This window comes from Arvicola amphibius, chromosome 1 (genome assembly GCF_903992535.2).
Source record: "Arvicola amphibius chromosome 1, mArvAmp1.2, whole genome shotgun sequence".
In the NCBI taxonomy this organism is placed as follows: Eukaryota; Metazoa; Chordata; class Mammalia; order Rodentia; family Cricetidae; genus Arvicola; species Arvicola amphibius.
The window spans coordinates 67,280,477-67,296,060 of record NC_052047.1 but is presented as its reverse complement, the minus strand read 5'-3'; the positions used below and the strand labels follow the sequence as shown (position 1 = coordinate 67,296,060).

Below are 15,584 nucleotides of genomic sequence, written 5' to 3'. Positions count from 1 at the left end.
TGAGCCATCACACTCTAGCCCAAACAAGTCTTTCTCTCTCTCTCATTTTTTTTTTCCTGAAAAAGGGTTTCTCTGTATAGCTTTGGAGCCTGTCCTGGCATTCACTCTGAAGACTAGGCTGGTCTCGAACTCAGAGATCCAAGTGCTGGGATTAAATGCGCGTGCCACCACCGCCCAGCACCCCAACAATTCTTGTTTTTTAAAGATTTTATTTATTATGTATACAATAAAGTGTTCTTCCTCCATGTATGACTGCATGCCAGAAGAGGGCACCAGATCTCATTGTAGATGCTTGTGAGTCACCATGTGGTTGTTGGGAATTGAACTCAGGACCTCTGGAAGAGCATCAGTGTCTTTAACCTCTGAGCCATCTCTCCAGCCCCACCCCAACAATTCTTAATTAATAATTCTTAACTCTAGCCCCAATGCAATTCTTAACATACCTGTCATATTTTTCAGAGAGGCATGACGGCCTCTGTTTGGAGTAGGGACGTTCTTTTATATCCAAGAGCTCCTCCTAAAGAGAGAAATCACATGAGGACTTTGAATCACATTTCTCAGGCAACATACTTCCAATTTATATCCCTTCTGTGTGTCTTCTTTAAGCATTTCACATAATTTTCTGGGAGGGAGATGAGACAAGCTCAAGACTGGCCTTGAACTAATTCTCCAACCTCTACTCCAAGAGTGCTGGGATCACAGGTGTTGTTTCCACATGATTCTTACAATTTTGGACTTGAAATTCCAAAATACTAGAACCGAATCAGAAAGCGCAAACAAGATTATCAAACAGTAAAGACTGCTACAAGTGGTTTCTGAAATACGTTTTCCATACCTTCCTGTCCAACAACAAAGTAAAAACACTGAATGCTGAGAAAGGCATGGAAATGCAGCCTTACAGGAAACACAATTAAGTCATTTTTAAAAATTATTCTATGTGGGTGTTTGCCTGCATGTTTGAGCACCACATGAGCTTGGTGCCTGCAGAGGCGAAAAGAGGGTGTCAGAATCATTGAGACTAGAGAGAGTACAGACAGTTGTGAATTGCCTTATAGATGCTGAGAATTAAACCTGAGTCCTCTGGAAGAACAGTCAGTGCCCTTAACCACTGATCCATTTTCTCCAGTCTAAGGATGGGTTTCTCCTCTCCACATTATAATAATTTGCAAGAATGGAAAAAAAAAGCAGAAAAAACACCACCCATGTACTTAAGAGAAAAAAAAACTTTCATTTATTCATGTGTACTCATGTACATACATGTTTACGTATGAGAATGTACATGTATGTATTGTACAGGAACACGCACCATGCTTCTTGAGAAACCATAAAAGAACTTCAGATCCCTCAGAGCTGGAGATATGGATGTTTATAAGGTACCCAAGATTGTTGCAGGTGCTGGGAAACTCTGGTCCTCATGACTGCACAACAAATGCTCTTAACTGCTAAACTAGTCCTCCAGCCCCTATGCATTTATTACGTGTGTGTGTAGTGTACATTCATGTGGGGCCACTTGTATGTGAGTGTACATGTGTTTGCAGGTAGATATGGAGGCCAGGTACTAGACTAGAGTGCCTTCTCAATCTTCACACTATGCTTTATGTTGGGGCAGCTGGCCCAATCCCTGCGTTCAGGGGCGTGGCTGCCCCAGCCGAGTAGCATTCCCTTTAAATAGGATCGGGGCACCGGAAGGACCCCCGTTTTGCTCTCCCCCGTGTACCTTCTGCTCCGCTGGACCCTTGGTTCTGTAAGTTCCCTTATCTCCCCTTGTATTAAAACTGATTAATTATAAAAGGACTATCGTGGTTATTCCCTAACCCCTACAACCGCCGGCATTTGCCGGTTGGCCCCCACAGCTTCACTTAAAAAAAATAAAAACAAAAACAAAACAAAACAAAAGGTTGGCCACTCTGATCTACAGAGTGAATTCCAGAACAGTCAGGACTGCTAGCTACACAGAGAAAAATCCCTGTCTAGGGGTGGCAGGAACTGAGCAATGGTGGTGCACAGCTTTAATCCCAGCACTTGAGAGACAGAGGCAGCCTGGACTACAGAGTGAGTTTTAGGACAGCTAGGACTACACAAAGAAATCCTATCTCAAAACAACAACAACAACAACAACAACAACAACAACAACAAAAAACTGGGTTGGTTGAGTGTGTAGAATGTGTTTTGGAAGCAGGCCTTGAGGTCAGAGATCACCATCGATGGAATTGGTTTGCTTCTTTCTACCTTTAACGTAGATTTCTGGGTTTGAACTCAGGCAATTTTATATGAGGTGTCATCTTGCCAGTCCCCGTGCCCAGCTTTTGATGTGAGTGCTGGGGATCTGACTTCTTGTCCTCACAACTTAATGGCAAGAGCTACCCATATGCAGCTTTTACACCTACACAACTCTGCTTACAGTGTTAACAGGCAAATCCAAGTAATTTGCTTCATTACTTTATCACCCATCAATCCATTTGTTTTTCAAGACAGGGCTTCTCTGACTGTCCTGGAACTAGCTCTGTAGACTGTGCTGGCCTCAAATTAAAAGAGCCACCTACCTCTGCCTACCAAGTTTTGAGATCAAAGGTGTGTGCCAAGATACCGAGCCTTATTTGATCTCTTTAGTTTTTTTTTTTTTAACTTTTTTTTTTAAGATTTATTTATTATGTATACAACATTCTGCCTCCCTGTATGCCTGCACACCAGAGGGCGCCAGATCTCATTACAGATGGTTGTGAGCCACCATGTGGTTGCTGGGAATTGAACTCAGGACTTCTGGAAGAGCAGCCAGTGCTCCTAACCACTGAACCATCTCTCCAGCCCCTCTCTTTAGTTTTTTTAACCACTCAAGAGTGAGTAGCTTAGGGGCTGGAGAGATGGCCCAGTGGTTAAGAGCATTGCCTGCTCTTCCAAAGGTCCTGAGTTCAATTCCCAGCAACCACATGGTGGCTCACAACCATCTGTAATGGGGTCTGGTGCCCTCTTCTGGCCTGCAGGTATACACACAGACAGAATATTGCATACATAATAAATAAATAAATATTTTAAAAAAAAAGTGAGTAGCTGAAATTATGTTCCCTTTTTCAGACACTGGAGTGTTCGTTTCTAAAGAATGAGGATATTCTCTTAAGATTTATTTTACTTTTATTTATGTCTACATACATGTGTGTATGGGGGCCTGAAGAGACTAGAAGAGGGCACCACATCTCCTGGAGCAGGAGGTATACGCAGCTGTCAGTTGACTGAAGTGGATGCTGAGAACTGAACTCTTCTGTAAGACCAACATATGCTCTTAATTCCTGAACCCTCTCTCTTTCTAGCACTAAGAATGAGCATTTAAAAAAAAATATATTTATTTATTTATTTATTTATTTATTATGCAATATTCTGTCTGTGTATATGCCTGCAGGCCAGAAGAGGGAACCAGACCTCATTATAGGTGGTTGTGAGCCACCATGTGGTTGCTGGGAATTGAACTCAGGACCTTTAGAATAGCAGGCAATGCTCTTAACTGCTGAGCCACCTCTCCACCCCATAAATGAGCATTTTTTAAATATTTTATTTATTTGTTATGTATACAATATTCTGTCTGTGTTTATGCCTGCAGGCCAGAAGAGGGCACCAGACCCCATTACAGATGGTTGTGAGCTACCATGTGGTTGCTGGGAATTGAACTCAGAACCTTTAGAAGAACAGGCAATGTTCTTAACCTCTGAACCATCTCTCCAGCCCTAAATGAGCATTTTTTAAAAACAACTTTTACCAAATTTCCTAAGAATTTGATTTTACAGAACATAATTTTTCTTTCTATCTTTTTTCACCAATTTTTCTTTATCTTTTTGTTCCCCCCCTGAAAGAGGGTTTCTTTGTGTAGCCCTAGCTGTCCTGGAACTTATTCTGTAGACAAGGCTGGCCTTAAATTCACAGAAGAATGGCCTGTCCCTGCCTTCTCTGAGTTCTAGGGTTAAAGATACACACAACACAGATTCAAAGCAATGCCCATCAAAATCCCAGCAAAATTCTTCAAAGACCTTGAAAGAATGGTATTCAACTTCATTTGGAAAAGCAAAAAACCCAGGATACCCAAAACAATCCTGTACAATAAAAGAACTTCTGGAGGCATCACAATCCCTGACTTCAAACTCTACTACAGAGCTACAGTACTGAAAACAGCCTGGTATTGGCATAAGAATAGACAGGAGGACCAATAGAACCGAACAGAAGACCCAGATATCAATCCACACATCTTCCAACACCTGATCTTTGATAAAAGAAGCAAAAAATATCAAATGGAAAAAAAGAAAGCATATTTAACAAGTGGTGTTGGCATAACTGGATATCAACATGTAGAAGAATGAAAATGATAGACCCATATCTATCACCATGCACAAAACTCAAGTCCAAATGGATCAAAGACCTCAACATAAAGCCAGACACACTGAACCTTATAGAAGATAAAGTGGGAAGTACACTTTGAACGCATTGGCACAGGAGACCACTTCCTAAATATAATCCCAGCAACACAGACACTGAGAGAAACAATTAATAAATGGGACCTCCTGAAACTGAAAAGCTTCTGCAAAGCAAAGGACACGGTCAACAAGACAAAACGACAGCCTACAGAATGGGAAAAGATCTTCACTAACCCCACAGACAGGTCTGATCTCCAAAATATACAAAGAACTCAAAAAATTAAGACACCAAAAGATTACATAATCCAATAAAATGGAATACAGAACTAAACAGAGAACTCTCAACAGAGGAATCTAAAAGGGCCGAAAGACACTTAAGGAAATGTTTAACATCCTTAGCCATCAGAGAAATGAAAATCAAAACAACTCTGAGATTCTATCTTAGAACTGTAAGAATGGCCAAGATCAAAAACACTGATGACAACTTATGCTGGAGCGGTTGTGGGGAAAGGGGAACACTTCTGCACTGTTGGTGGGAATGCAAGCTGGTACAACCTCTTTGGATGTCAGTGTGGTGATTTCTCAGAAAATTAGGAAACAACCTTCCTCAAGACCCAGTAATACCACTTTTGGGTATATATCCAAAGGATGCTCAATCATGCCACAAGGACATGTGCTCAACTATGTTCATAGCAGCTTTGTTTGTCATAGTCAGAACCTGGAAACAACCTAAATGCCCCTTGATTGAAGAATGGATAAGAAAAATGTGGTACACACTTACACAATGGAGTACTACACAGCAGAAAAAAATAATGACAGCTTGAATTTTGCAGGAAAATGGGTGGAGCTAGAAAACGATCCATCCCAAAACGTACTGTGTGTACAGATGCTCATAGTGGCAGCTCATAATAACAAAGAATAAAAGCAACTTGTTTCTATTAATGAGTACACTGTTGTGGAATATTCTTTCTGTACACTATGAGGATTTGACACTTGGACTGGTTTAATAAAAAGCTGAATGGCCAATAGCTAGGCAGTATTTTTAAGGCAAAGAAGATGCTGGGAAGAAAAGGGCAGGGATTCATGAGAAACCAGACAGATGCAGAATGAGTTGGACACACAAAATAGGATAGAGGTAAAAGTCACGTGGTAGAATGTAGATTAATAAAAATATGGGTTAATCTAAGTTATAAGAGCTAGTTAAGAAAAAGTCTAAGCTGTCAGCCGAGCTTTCATAAATAAATAAGTCTCTGTGTGTTTATTTAGGAGCTGGCAGGCAGGATAGAGAAAGACTACTTACATGCAGAACACAAAATGTTATATAGTCACACAGTGAAATACTTAGCAATAAAAAGGGCAGTTACAATACACAGAACACAATGAAATATTAAGTAACATGGGGAAAAAAGATGAATTAAGAATTAGCCTGGAAAGTATTACACTAACAGCTTGCTCTTTAACTATATACAGAGCACTTTCCTTGCCTTTGTATTTCTGTCAGTTACTCAAGAGAGATAAATGTTCTTAAAGTTACCATAACATCAAGAGTCCTTAATATCAATTATTCCTTGAAAGGGACTCCTTTTAAAGATATTTTCCAAGAAAACTTTATTTTAGCCAAATATAAAACCCTTGGAAAGTCCTCTCAAGCATTTCAATAGAATGTGAGCACTCTTGTAGACTTTACAGACTGTGGGCCTAACCTCTGGAATCATCCCACAGATACTAAAGGCTTTAATACTTTCTTTTCACCTTTTCCACAGGTCACTAAAACCTGACCACGCAAAAACAAGCTACTAATTGCCCAAGAACCACACACCCAAGGAAGCTGTGTCAGTCTCCCTTAAAAAAAAAGCTTGACAGCTGAGCAATGGTGGCATACCCCTTTAATATCAGCACTTTGGAGGCTGAGGCAGAGGCAGAGGCAGGTAGCCTCTGAGTTCGAGTCCAGGCTGCTCTATAGAGTAAGTTCCAGGACAACCAGGGCTAAACACAGAGAAACCATCTCACAAAAACAAAAATCAGCTGGGCAGTGTGACGCACACTTTTAATCCCAGCACTTGGGAGACAGAGGCAGGCAGATCTCTGTGAGTTCAATGCCAGCCTGGTCTATAGAGCAAATTCCAGAGCAGGCTCCAAGGCTACAGAGAATTCTGTCTCAAAAAAAAAGGGGGGGCCAGCTGGGCGGTGGTGGCGCACGCCTTTAATCCCAGCACTCGGGAGGCAGAGGCAAGCGGATCTCTGTGAGTTCGAGGCCAGCCTGGTCTACAAGAGCTAGTTCCAGGACAGGCTCTAAAACTGCAGAGAAACCCTGTCTCGAAAAACCAAAAAAAAAAAAAAAAAAAAAAAAGGGGGGGGGGGCCGGGGAGCTGCAGAGATGGCTCAGCGGTTAAGAGCATTGCCTGCTCTTCTAAAGATCCTGAGTTCAATTCCCAGCAACCACATGGTGGCTCACAACCATCTGAACTAAGATCTGATGCCCTCTTCTGGCCTGCCAAAAGACACAGAATATTGTATACATAATTAATTAATAAATATTTTTTTAAAAAGAGCCGGGCAGTGGTAGCACATGCCTTTACTCCCAGCACTGGGGAGGCAGAGGTGGATCTCTGTGAGTTCGAGGCCAGCCTGGTCTAAAAGAGCTAGTTCCAGGGGCTGGAGAGATGGCTCAGTGGTTAAGAGCATTGCCTGCTCTTCCAAGAGGTCCTGAGTTCAATTCCCAGCACCCACATGGTGGCTCACAACCATCTGTAATGAGGTCTGGCGCCCTCTTCTGGCCTGCAGGCATACACACAGACAGAACATTGTATACATAATAAATAAATATTTAAAAAAAAAAAAAAAGAGCTAGTTCCAGGACAGGCACCAAAAACTATAAAGAAACCCTGTCCCGAAAATAAAAAAAAAACAAACAAACAAACAACAAAACCCAAAAACAAAAAGTAATGGAGCTGGGGAGATGCCTTGATAAAGGTAGTTGCCCAACAAACTGAAGAACTTGAGTTTAAATCCTCAGCACCCATCTAAACAGCAGATTATGGTTATACCCCAGTCTGGGGAATGGAGAAAGGTGAACTCCAAAAGTTGCTGGTCATCCAGACTTGCCAAAAAGTGAGCTTCTGATTCAGTGAGGGACTGTATCTCAGGATAATGCAGATAGCAATAGAGAAGACACTCACATCCTGACTTGACCTCTGCATATTCACACATGGGTGTCACTACCTACATACACGCACAAATAGCACTGGGATAAAAGCACCTGTAGCTGGCAATCAGGCCAATGTCATTCATGAAGTGAGGTACTAAAAGGGACCCGAGAATAGTTCTTGCAGATGGTTAGGTTAGCCCCACACTGAGTGAAATCACTCTAACCTAACAGTGGTTGACCTGAAATAGACACTTTTCTAGTGAAGAATGCATACTAAACTATGAAAACACTACCAGAAAAAAAAAAAATCAGATGGGGCTGGAAAGATGGCTCAGAGGTTAAGAGCACTGGCTGCTCTTCCAGAGGTCCTGAGTTCAATTCCCAGCGGAATTGGAGTTCAGTTCAATCCATGTGGTTACATGGTGGCTCACAACCGTCTGTAATGAGATCTGATGCCCTCTTCTGGTGTGCAGGTACAGCTGTATACATAATCAATAAATAAATCTTTAAAAAAAAAAAATCAGAAAACCTGGTTTTCTTGTTCAAGATCTTCACCCTATGCGCCTGATCAATGTAATAAAAGCAAGCCTTGCCTTTTAAGTAGTCAATATAACTGATTAAAATAATGTAAAACTGCAAAAAAGTAAACAGGTTGATAAATATTAGAAGGAAACCTAAAACATTAAAGTTATTTTTAGAGCCATCTGCTTCAGTGTTAGAATGGAGATGAAGGTGGGCAGAGTACAGCTTAGGTACAGAGGGTATTCAAAGAGGCAATTAGGCTATACAGGCTCCCTGCTCAGCCAAAATAACAGCAAAAGAAGGTGGTTACTCACTGCCATTTAGAAAGCCATTGCCTTGATTCTAAAGCTGGTATTTATAGGACGGTCATCTTTGAGTAAGCCTGTTTATCATCTAGTTTTTAGCATTTGCTGTGTAGCAGGCACTGGACCTGCACTTTCCCATTTATTCACCATAAAAGCTCCTGCAAAATCAGCTGTATTCTATCTTCACTTTCTAGAGGAAAAGAATGAGATTAAGAGAATCTAAGTGGCCGGGTGTGTTGGTGCACGCCTTTAATCCCCGCACTCAGGAAGCAGTGGATCTGTGTTTGAGGCCAGCCTGGTCTCTGGAGGGAGTTCTAGGACAGTCAGGGCTACAGAGAAACCCTGTCTCAAAAACCAAAAACAAATAATAAAAAAAAAAAAAAAGGAGAGGAGCTAAAGCTAAGTGTAAGACTGAAGGTCACACAGGTTAAAGGTAAAGCAGTAACCTAGTCATCCACTCCATGAGCGGTGCTCAACAATCTTTAGTGTCTCTTTTCTTCTCCAAAGCTTGCATGGACAGGAAGATGCATCACCCCTTCCTCAAGCTGTGTCACTAATTACCAGACTTGCTCCTGTCTGGCTGGACCACTGGGAACTCTCAGCCAAACTTCTTGGGTAGATTGTCCTCAAGCCCAGCATCCTATTAAAGGTTCCTTCTACAAATTTCTACATGCAATGACTGGCTTCTTATTTAGCTAAAGTTCCTACATTGCTGGGCAAGAAGAACACTCATGGGGTCAAAGAACCTGAGTCCCAACTTTTTAAGATAAAATGGAAAAGGCAGGAAACAACAGTCAGAACCCAACCAACCAAGAACTTCCAGTTAGCTATATATTCTGGACAGGTGACATATTAAGATTGGATAATGATTTTTCACACCCTAACTCTGCCTTCCTCAAAACAGGCATTCTTATTTGTATGCTAGCTTAAACACAACACTGAAATGCCACTTGTTAGAGGTTAATACTTAAGTCAGTTTGTGGAAGATATGTATAAAATTAGCAAAGATGATTTTTGTACAGAAAACAGATCATCTGATTCTTGACTTCTGCCTGGAATTTAAATCTTATTCTTCTCTAACAAAACAAAACAAATAAATCTTACTCTTCTCTGAGCCTCACTTTCCTTCTTTTTTCTTTTTTTTTTTTATTTTTTTTTTTCCCAAGACAGGATCTCACCATGTAGCTCTGGCTGTCCTGGAACTCACTATGAAGATCAGGCTGGCCTCAAACTCACAGACACCCACCAGCCTCTGCCTCTGAGAGTTGTGGTTAAATACATGTGCCACTGTATTTACAGCAAAACTTTTAGCTCCTGGGGAAAAGGTTTAGCAAAACAGATCAGAAATTAAATATTAATGACTTAAAACCCTCAGAATGACAGGAACACACGATCAACCCATTCATAATATCCTACTTAACTGTCACAAAGGCTCACACGTTAGTGGGAAGATACCATGTGACTCTAACCAGAATTCCTATACTCGGAAGCATAGCAGAGGCCACTCTGAACCTTAGGGAGCAGCTATATATCTCAGTCATCTGACAAACACCATTTGTCAGTCTTCCACAGAAGAGACTACTTCAAAAAAGCCAAACAAGAACTAGGAAATTTAGAATCACATAAGCTTGTTAAGTAGTTCAAAGCCATTTCCCTTCATTTGATACACTCAAATTCACCTGTCAACATTTTAGGCAATGAGTTTAAGTTGTGGCGTACTTCTCAAGCATGAGAGCCTTTTTATTTGGAAGATAAAATCTGAAGCACAGTCCAAAAAGATGTCTGACAAATGTTAATCCCAGCAAGGGAGGCAGAGGTGCCTGGCCTACAGCTTACTGATAGGAAAGCACTCAATCAAGAACTCACATTAAACATTCCCTTCCAGGCATACTTAATCATTCATTTCTTCATCCGTTCATTCTCTCTTCCTTTAATGCTGAAAATTACTGTCTGACACCTTACCAATCAGGGAAAAGTAAAGGCAGTACACAACGAAGGCCCAGCTTTCGTGAGTTTCCTAGGAGGCCAAGGACAATACCACATGCTGGAGTTCAGGACACTGTTCATACTAAGGAAATATGGACATGGGCTCAAGTAGAGCTTAATCCCTGTCACTGGCCATTTCAAGACTTTCCACTATCCAGGTGGTGGTGACACGCCTTTAATCCCAGCACTCAGGAGGCAGGGGCAGGCAGATCTCTGAAGCCAGCCTCATCTAGAGCTAGTTACAGGACATCCAGCGCTGTTACACAGAGAAACAACCTTGTCTCAAAGAAACCAAAGACTTTCCACTTTAGGAACATTTTATATACTCTAGCCCAAGGCAGTTTAGGAAGCCAGAAATGAACTTACAGTTCACCGCAACTTGTTAATATGTTCAGAAACACTCAGCAGCCAATATGACACAGATGCAATTATCTTTACTAAGTACAAAACCTTGACGTGGTTGCTGAGCTAGGGAAGATAGCAGACAACCAATTTGAAACCACCTGTAGTAGTGCACTCCTCTAACTTCACACTCTAAAGGCTGAAGCCAGAGAATACTATAGGCAAACCATTGTCTCCAAAAACAAAAATAGGAAGCTTAAAATCGTTATGTATTCTTAAGTAACGAAATATGACTAAAGGCTTGCTTTTGTAACAAAGACAAAAAAGAAACAAGGATTTAAAAAATTCCACAATTACTCCTGACCAAGTCACTCCTACAGGGACTGGACTCTCAAGGAAACGATACGAGACACTGATTCTGTGAAGCATTGCATAGCTGGAATCCTCACCTGGTCCTCTGCCACCCAATCGCACAACTGCTACAGAACATCTGGGTGCAAACAAGAACTTATCTACAAATGTCACACAGGGTCTGAGGGAACAGCTTTCACCTGAAACCTACAGTTTAAACCCAGTAGTCACATGTCCAGAAATGACCAAACTGACACTTTACTTTACTAAATGTATTTAGTCCCCAGTGAGTAAGAACAAGTCTACCACTTTAAACACCACCAATGAAAGTTACACATTACTTCTTCATTAGTAACAGGACTTACCTTTGTATAGCGATGGGGGGATTTCTTTAGGTCAAGGAAAGCATCTCCATTTTCTGTTTCATCCACACTTCTCTTCTCCATGGCTTCTTGGTGTACAATTATTTTGCACCTGGGAAGATAAATTTCAGCACAAACTGTCAAAAGGAAGAGTAAATATTCAGAAGACTTCAACTTTGAGGGGGAAAAAAAAATCTAAATAGTTGTGTAAAGAAATCCACCCCAAAAATCATGGTATGAACCAGAACTGAATTGGAAAAAGGACCACCTTAAGTATTAAGTATCCACAGCGTAAGGAAAGCAGAAGTGGAAGGGGCCCAACTCAAGAGTACAACCTTTAATTATCTTTAATACAAAGAGAAACCAAAATAGTCGCTGCCACCCACGAGAACCGACCAGGCGGTGCTGGTGAAGTTTTCCGGAGTAGAGGCAGGACTGGTTGGGCTGCCAATCCGGGAAGTCAGGCTGCTGGAAAGTGCTTGTCACTTGTCAATGGATGGCACCAGCTGCCCCTCATTACCCCAGAGTAAGAGGTTGGGGAACCGGCCCGGGCGCACCTCTCTCAGCCGGCCACACCTGTGGCCATGTGAGGGGCGTCCGCAGCGAGGGAAGGGCCGCCGCGGGCCTCCTCGGGGAAAACTCCGCTCCTGAAACCAACCCCCGGCCCCTCACGCAAGCCCCGGGTCAGAGGCCTCCTCTGGAAGAAGGGCGGGGACGATACTCACGGAGGGAGGCGGGCCGGAGGGAGCAGGGACTAAGTCCACGGGCCGGCCGCCTACAGCCGGCGCAGGCCCGCCTGCTGCCCGCCCGCCGGCCGCCCGCGCGCCTCGCGCCTCCGCCGCCCCCTGCGCGCGCCCTGCCGCCCGCGCTCCCGGGGCAGCGCGCTGTCCGCGCCCGAAGGCCGGGGCCCCGCTCTCGCCGTACCCTTGTTCAGAGCGCCCGCCGCCGGGCGGCCCAGCGCGTTGGCCGCCGCGTCCCCCCGCGCCTGCTCCAGGCCCGGCGCCTCTGCCTGCGGCCTGCGCTTGCGCCCCCCCCCCCCCACCCGCTCGGGCTGGCTCTCCTCAGCCGCCGTAACCGCGGCCCGGCCCTCCGGCGCAGCTCTCCGCCCCCTCCCCCTAATAACCCCCGTCGCGCACCGCGGGCCCAGGCACCGCCTTCGCAGCACGCAGGACCTGGGGTGTCCGGGGCGGTGCCTGTCGAAAATGCCGCATTGCGCGGCGCGCTCCGCCGCGCTGAGCTCTGTGTGGGCCGGACGGCGGGGGCACAATAGCCGGATAGGCACGGTGGCTGCGGGGAAGTGGTTACGACCGGAGCTGCGGGAGTCGGCGCCCGAGCGCTCAGGCGGCCGCTGTGGACAACTCAAGGAAGCGCGCCGCGTTCCCACGCGTCGGGAAGGGCGGAGCCAGTAGCGCGCTGTCCCGGACCCGCGCCACGCCGGCGCGAGCGTGGTGGCCTGGGTGGGTCGTCCTGTCGCTGCCGGTCACCAGGCTGGACCACACCTGGGGCTTGGGCAGCAGGAGCCAGTTAGAAGAACTTAGCGGTGTTCTGTGTTCACTGTTGGCGTGATCTAGGGTAAAGGTCTGAGCGCCCTGATTTTTCGCCCTCCCCCTCCCAAAATGACCCTTACTAAGAGGATTAGCCACAAGGGCTGGTGCATTAATAAGCAAGTTTGTCGCAATTATTCTTGACCCTACATGAAGGAAATTGACAAATCAATTGAATTATCTTCGGAGTGAATAATCTGGATCTTGCCTTAGCGTGCACAGGAAGGGAAGAGTTAAGTATATGGGAGAAATTAAATGGCCGGTATCGGGCGCTTAGCCTTTGCCCGAGTGCCGAAACTCGAGTTGACGGAGGATACAGATATGCATATAAGTAAATAACCCAAGAACTGCTGCTCTGGGAAGGTGGCTTGTGAACCTGGTCTACAGTTGAGTGCTGAGCTGTTTTTGCACGGTGGGACTGCCCTTAGTTGATATTTTTTTGGCGTGGAGGGAGACTTAGTTTTTTCGTTTTTGTTTTGTTTTTCTCTAAAGAACACTGAGGTTGATGATGTTGGCCTATTCATATAATCTTAGTTTTGCGGAGTTTGGGACCGGTAGTTCAACGTGGGCAACATGGCATTTGAACATTTATTTTACTTGAGAAATTACCTGACTTTTGACTTCTTTCTGTGAGCCATGGCAATAAAAGTAATATAAAGTTATTTATACAGTCTTTCTCACAAGCTATCTTTTGTGACAGGGTTTCACCATGTAACCCTGGTTGGCCTCCAAAAGCCTGGGATTACCAGTGTGTGCCTCCAGAACTCCAGACGAGAGACAAGAACATCTGCATTTAGACCTGCATCTCCCCTGCAGTATAGGCTGTATAGTTAGGAGTGTATTTGTCTTTAGCTCATTTTGCCAGATGGGAATAGCAGTAGTAAAGATGGGGGGGCGGGGAAGAGGGGGTGTCAGGAAGCCTTAGCTGTTCTACATAAAGATTCTTTGAAAAAGATTTTTTTTTTTTTCGAGGTAGGGTTTCTCTTTGTAACAGCCCTGACTGTCCTGTAACTCTGTAGATCAGGCTAGCTGCAAATTTAGTTGCTACCTCTTCCTTCCATGTGCTGGGATTAAAGACATGCTCCAAACCCGACTGAAGGAAAAAAATAAAGTCTATGCAAAGACACATTATGGAATCATTAGTGGTCCCTTTTCTTTCTTGTTTTCCCTTGTTTCTCTGTGTAATGCTGGCTGTCCTGGAATTCGCTCTGTAGACCAGGCTGGCCTCACAGAACTGAGACCCGCCTGCCTCTGCCTCCTGTGCTGGGTTAAAGGCATGTGCCACCACTGTCAGACTGGGATCTAGATTCTTAAAGCTGAGAGAAATAGGAGTAATCCTTTCGCTCACTATGGACTACAGAAGGCACCCACTCCCAGATGATGAGTTAGGTGCCAGGACTCTACCTGAGTTGTTCAGTATTTGGAATCAACCTTACATTCTAATAAATGCTAGGAAAGTACTTTTTAAAACTGAGCAACATTGCTACCCAATAAATTATTAAAGCTACCAAGTGTCACTTAATGAAATCTTAGTGTATTTCACTACTTTAAACATCAGTCTCATCTGTCAGATAGGAATCAAAGTGTGTACTTCTCTGTCTTATAGAAGTAACATTAAAATGAGCTGGAGCTGGAGTAGAACATGGTGACACAAGCCTGTAATTGCAATGTTGAGGAGACAGGAAATCTATGAGCTCAAGAATAGCATGTTCTACATAGTTCTAGGCCAGCTAGGGCTACATAGTGAGACCCTGTCTCTAAAAGGCAGGAGCTGGGTGGTGGTGACACATGCCTTTCATCCCAGCACTCAGGAGGCAGAGGCCAGCCTGGTCTACAAGAGATAGCTAGTTCCAGGACAGGCACCAAAGCTACACAGAGAAATCCTGTCCCCCCCCCCCCAAAAAAAAAACTAAAATAAAATAAATGCAGGACTTGGATAAATGGTCCAGCAGTTAAAAACCCAGGCTGGAGCTGGAGAGATGGCTCAGTGGTTAAGATTATTGACTGCTCTTCCAGAGGTCCTGAGTTCAATTCCCAGCAACTGTACGAGGTTCACAAACACCGGTAATAAGATCTGGTGCCAACTTCTGTCTGCAGGGATACATGCAGGCAGACCATTGTATACATAATAAATAAATAAATCTTTTTTTTTAAAAAAAAATAAGGGCTGGAGAGGTTAAGAGCACTGGCTGCTCTTCTAAATGTCCAGAGTTCAATTCCCAGCAACCTGCATGGTGGCTCACAACCATCCATAATGAGATCCAGTGCCATATTCTGGCGTGCAGGCATATATGCAGTCAAAACATGGTATACATAAATCTTAAAAAAAAAAAAAAAAAAGGCTGCTGTTGCTGAGGATTCCTAGCACTACAGGTAACTTCAGTAACTCCAGTTCCAGGAGCAACACCTGGCCTCTGAAGACACTAGGCATGTGTGTTAGTGCACTACATACAGGTAAACCACTAATACACATAAATCTTAAAAAACAAAAAAATATAAAAAATAGGACTGAGGATATAGCTCAGAGGTAGAGTATAAACTTAACATGTGCAAGAAGGTCCTCAGTTTAATCCCTAGCAACCATGAAAAAAACAAAAACAACAAAAGCCCTACCCAAAACCAGAGGA

At 43.8% G+C, this 15,584-nt stretch overlaps 1 protein-coding gene across 5 annotated transcripts in view; it reads right to left on the bottom strand.

Moving 5' to 3' along the window:
- Positions 1-12,419, bottom strand: part of Eif4enif1 (eukaryotic translation initiation factor 4E nuclear import factor 1) — a 44,445-nt gene extending 32,026 nt beyond the window's left edge. For 2 of the 5 annotated variants that reach the window (XM_038324889.2, XM_038324921.2), the window contains exons 1-3: positions 11,971-12,119; positions 11,417-11,525; positions 444-517 (exon numbers count right to left, since the gene is read on the bottom strand). In XM_038324889.2, coding sequence (XP_038180817.1) covers positions 444-517; positions 11,417-11,497 — 155 coding nt within the window. In that variant the 5' untranslated portion in view covers positions 11,498-11,525; positions 11,971-12,119. The other 3 variants (XM_038324900.2, XM_038324910.2, XM_038324928.2) reach the window with 3 other exon arrangements.
- Between the last annotated feature and the right edge of the window lie 3,165 nt (positions 12,420-15,584).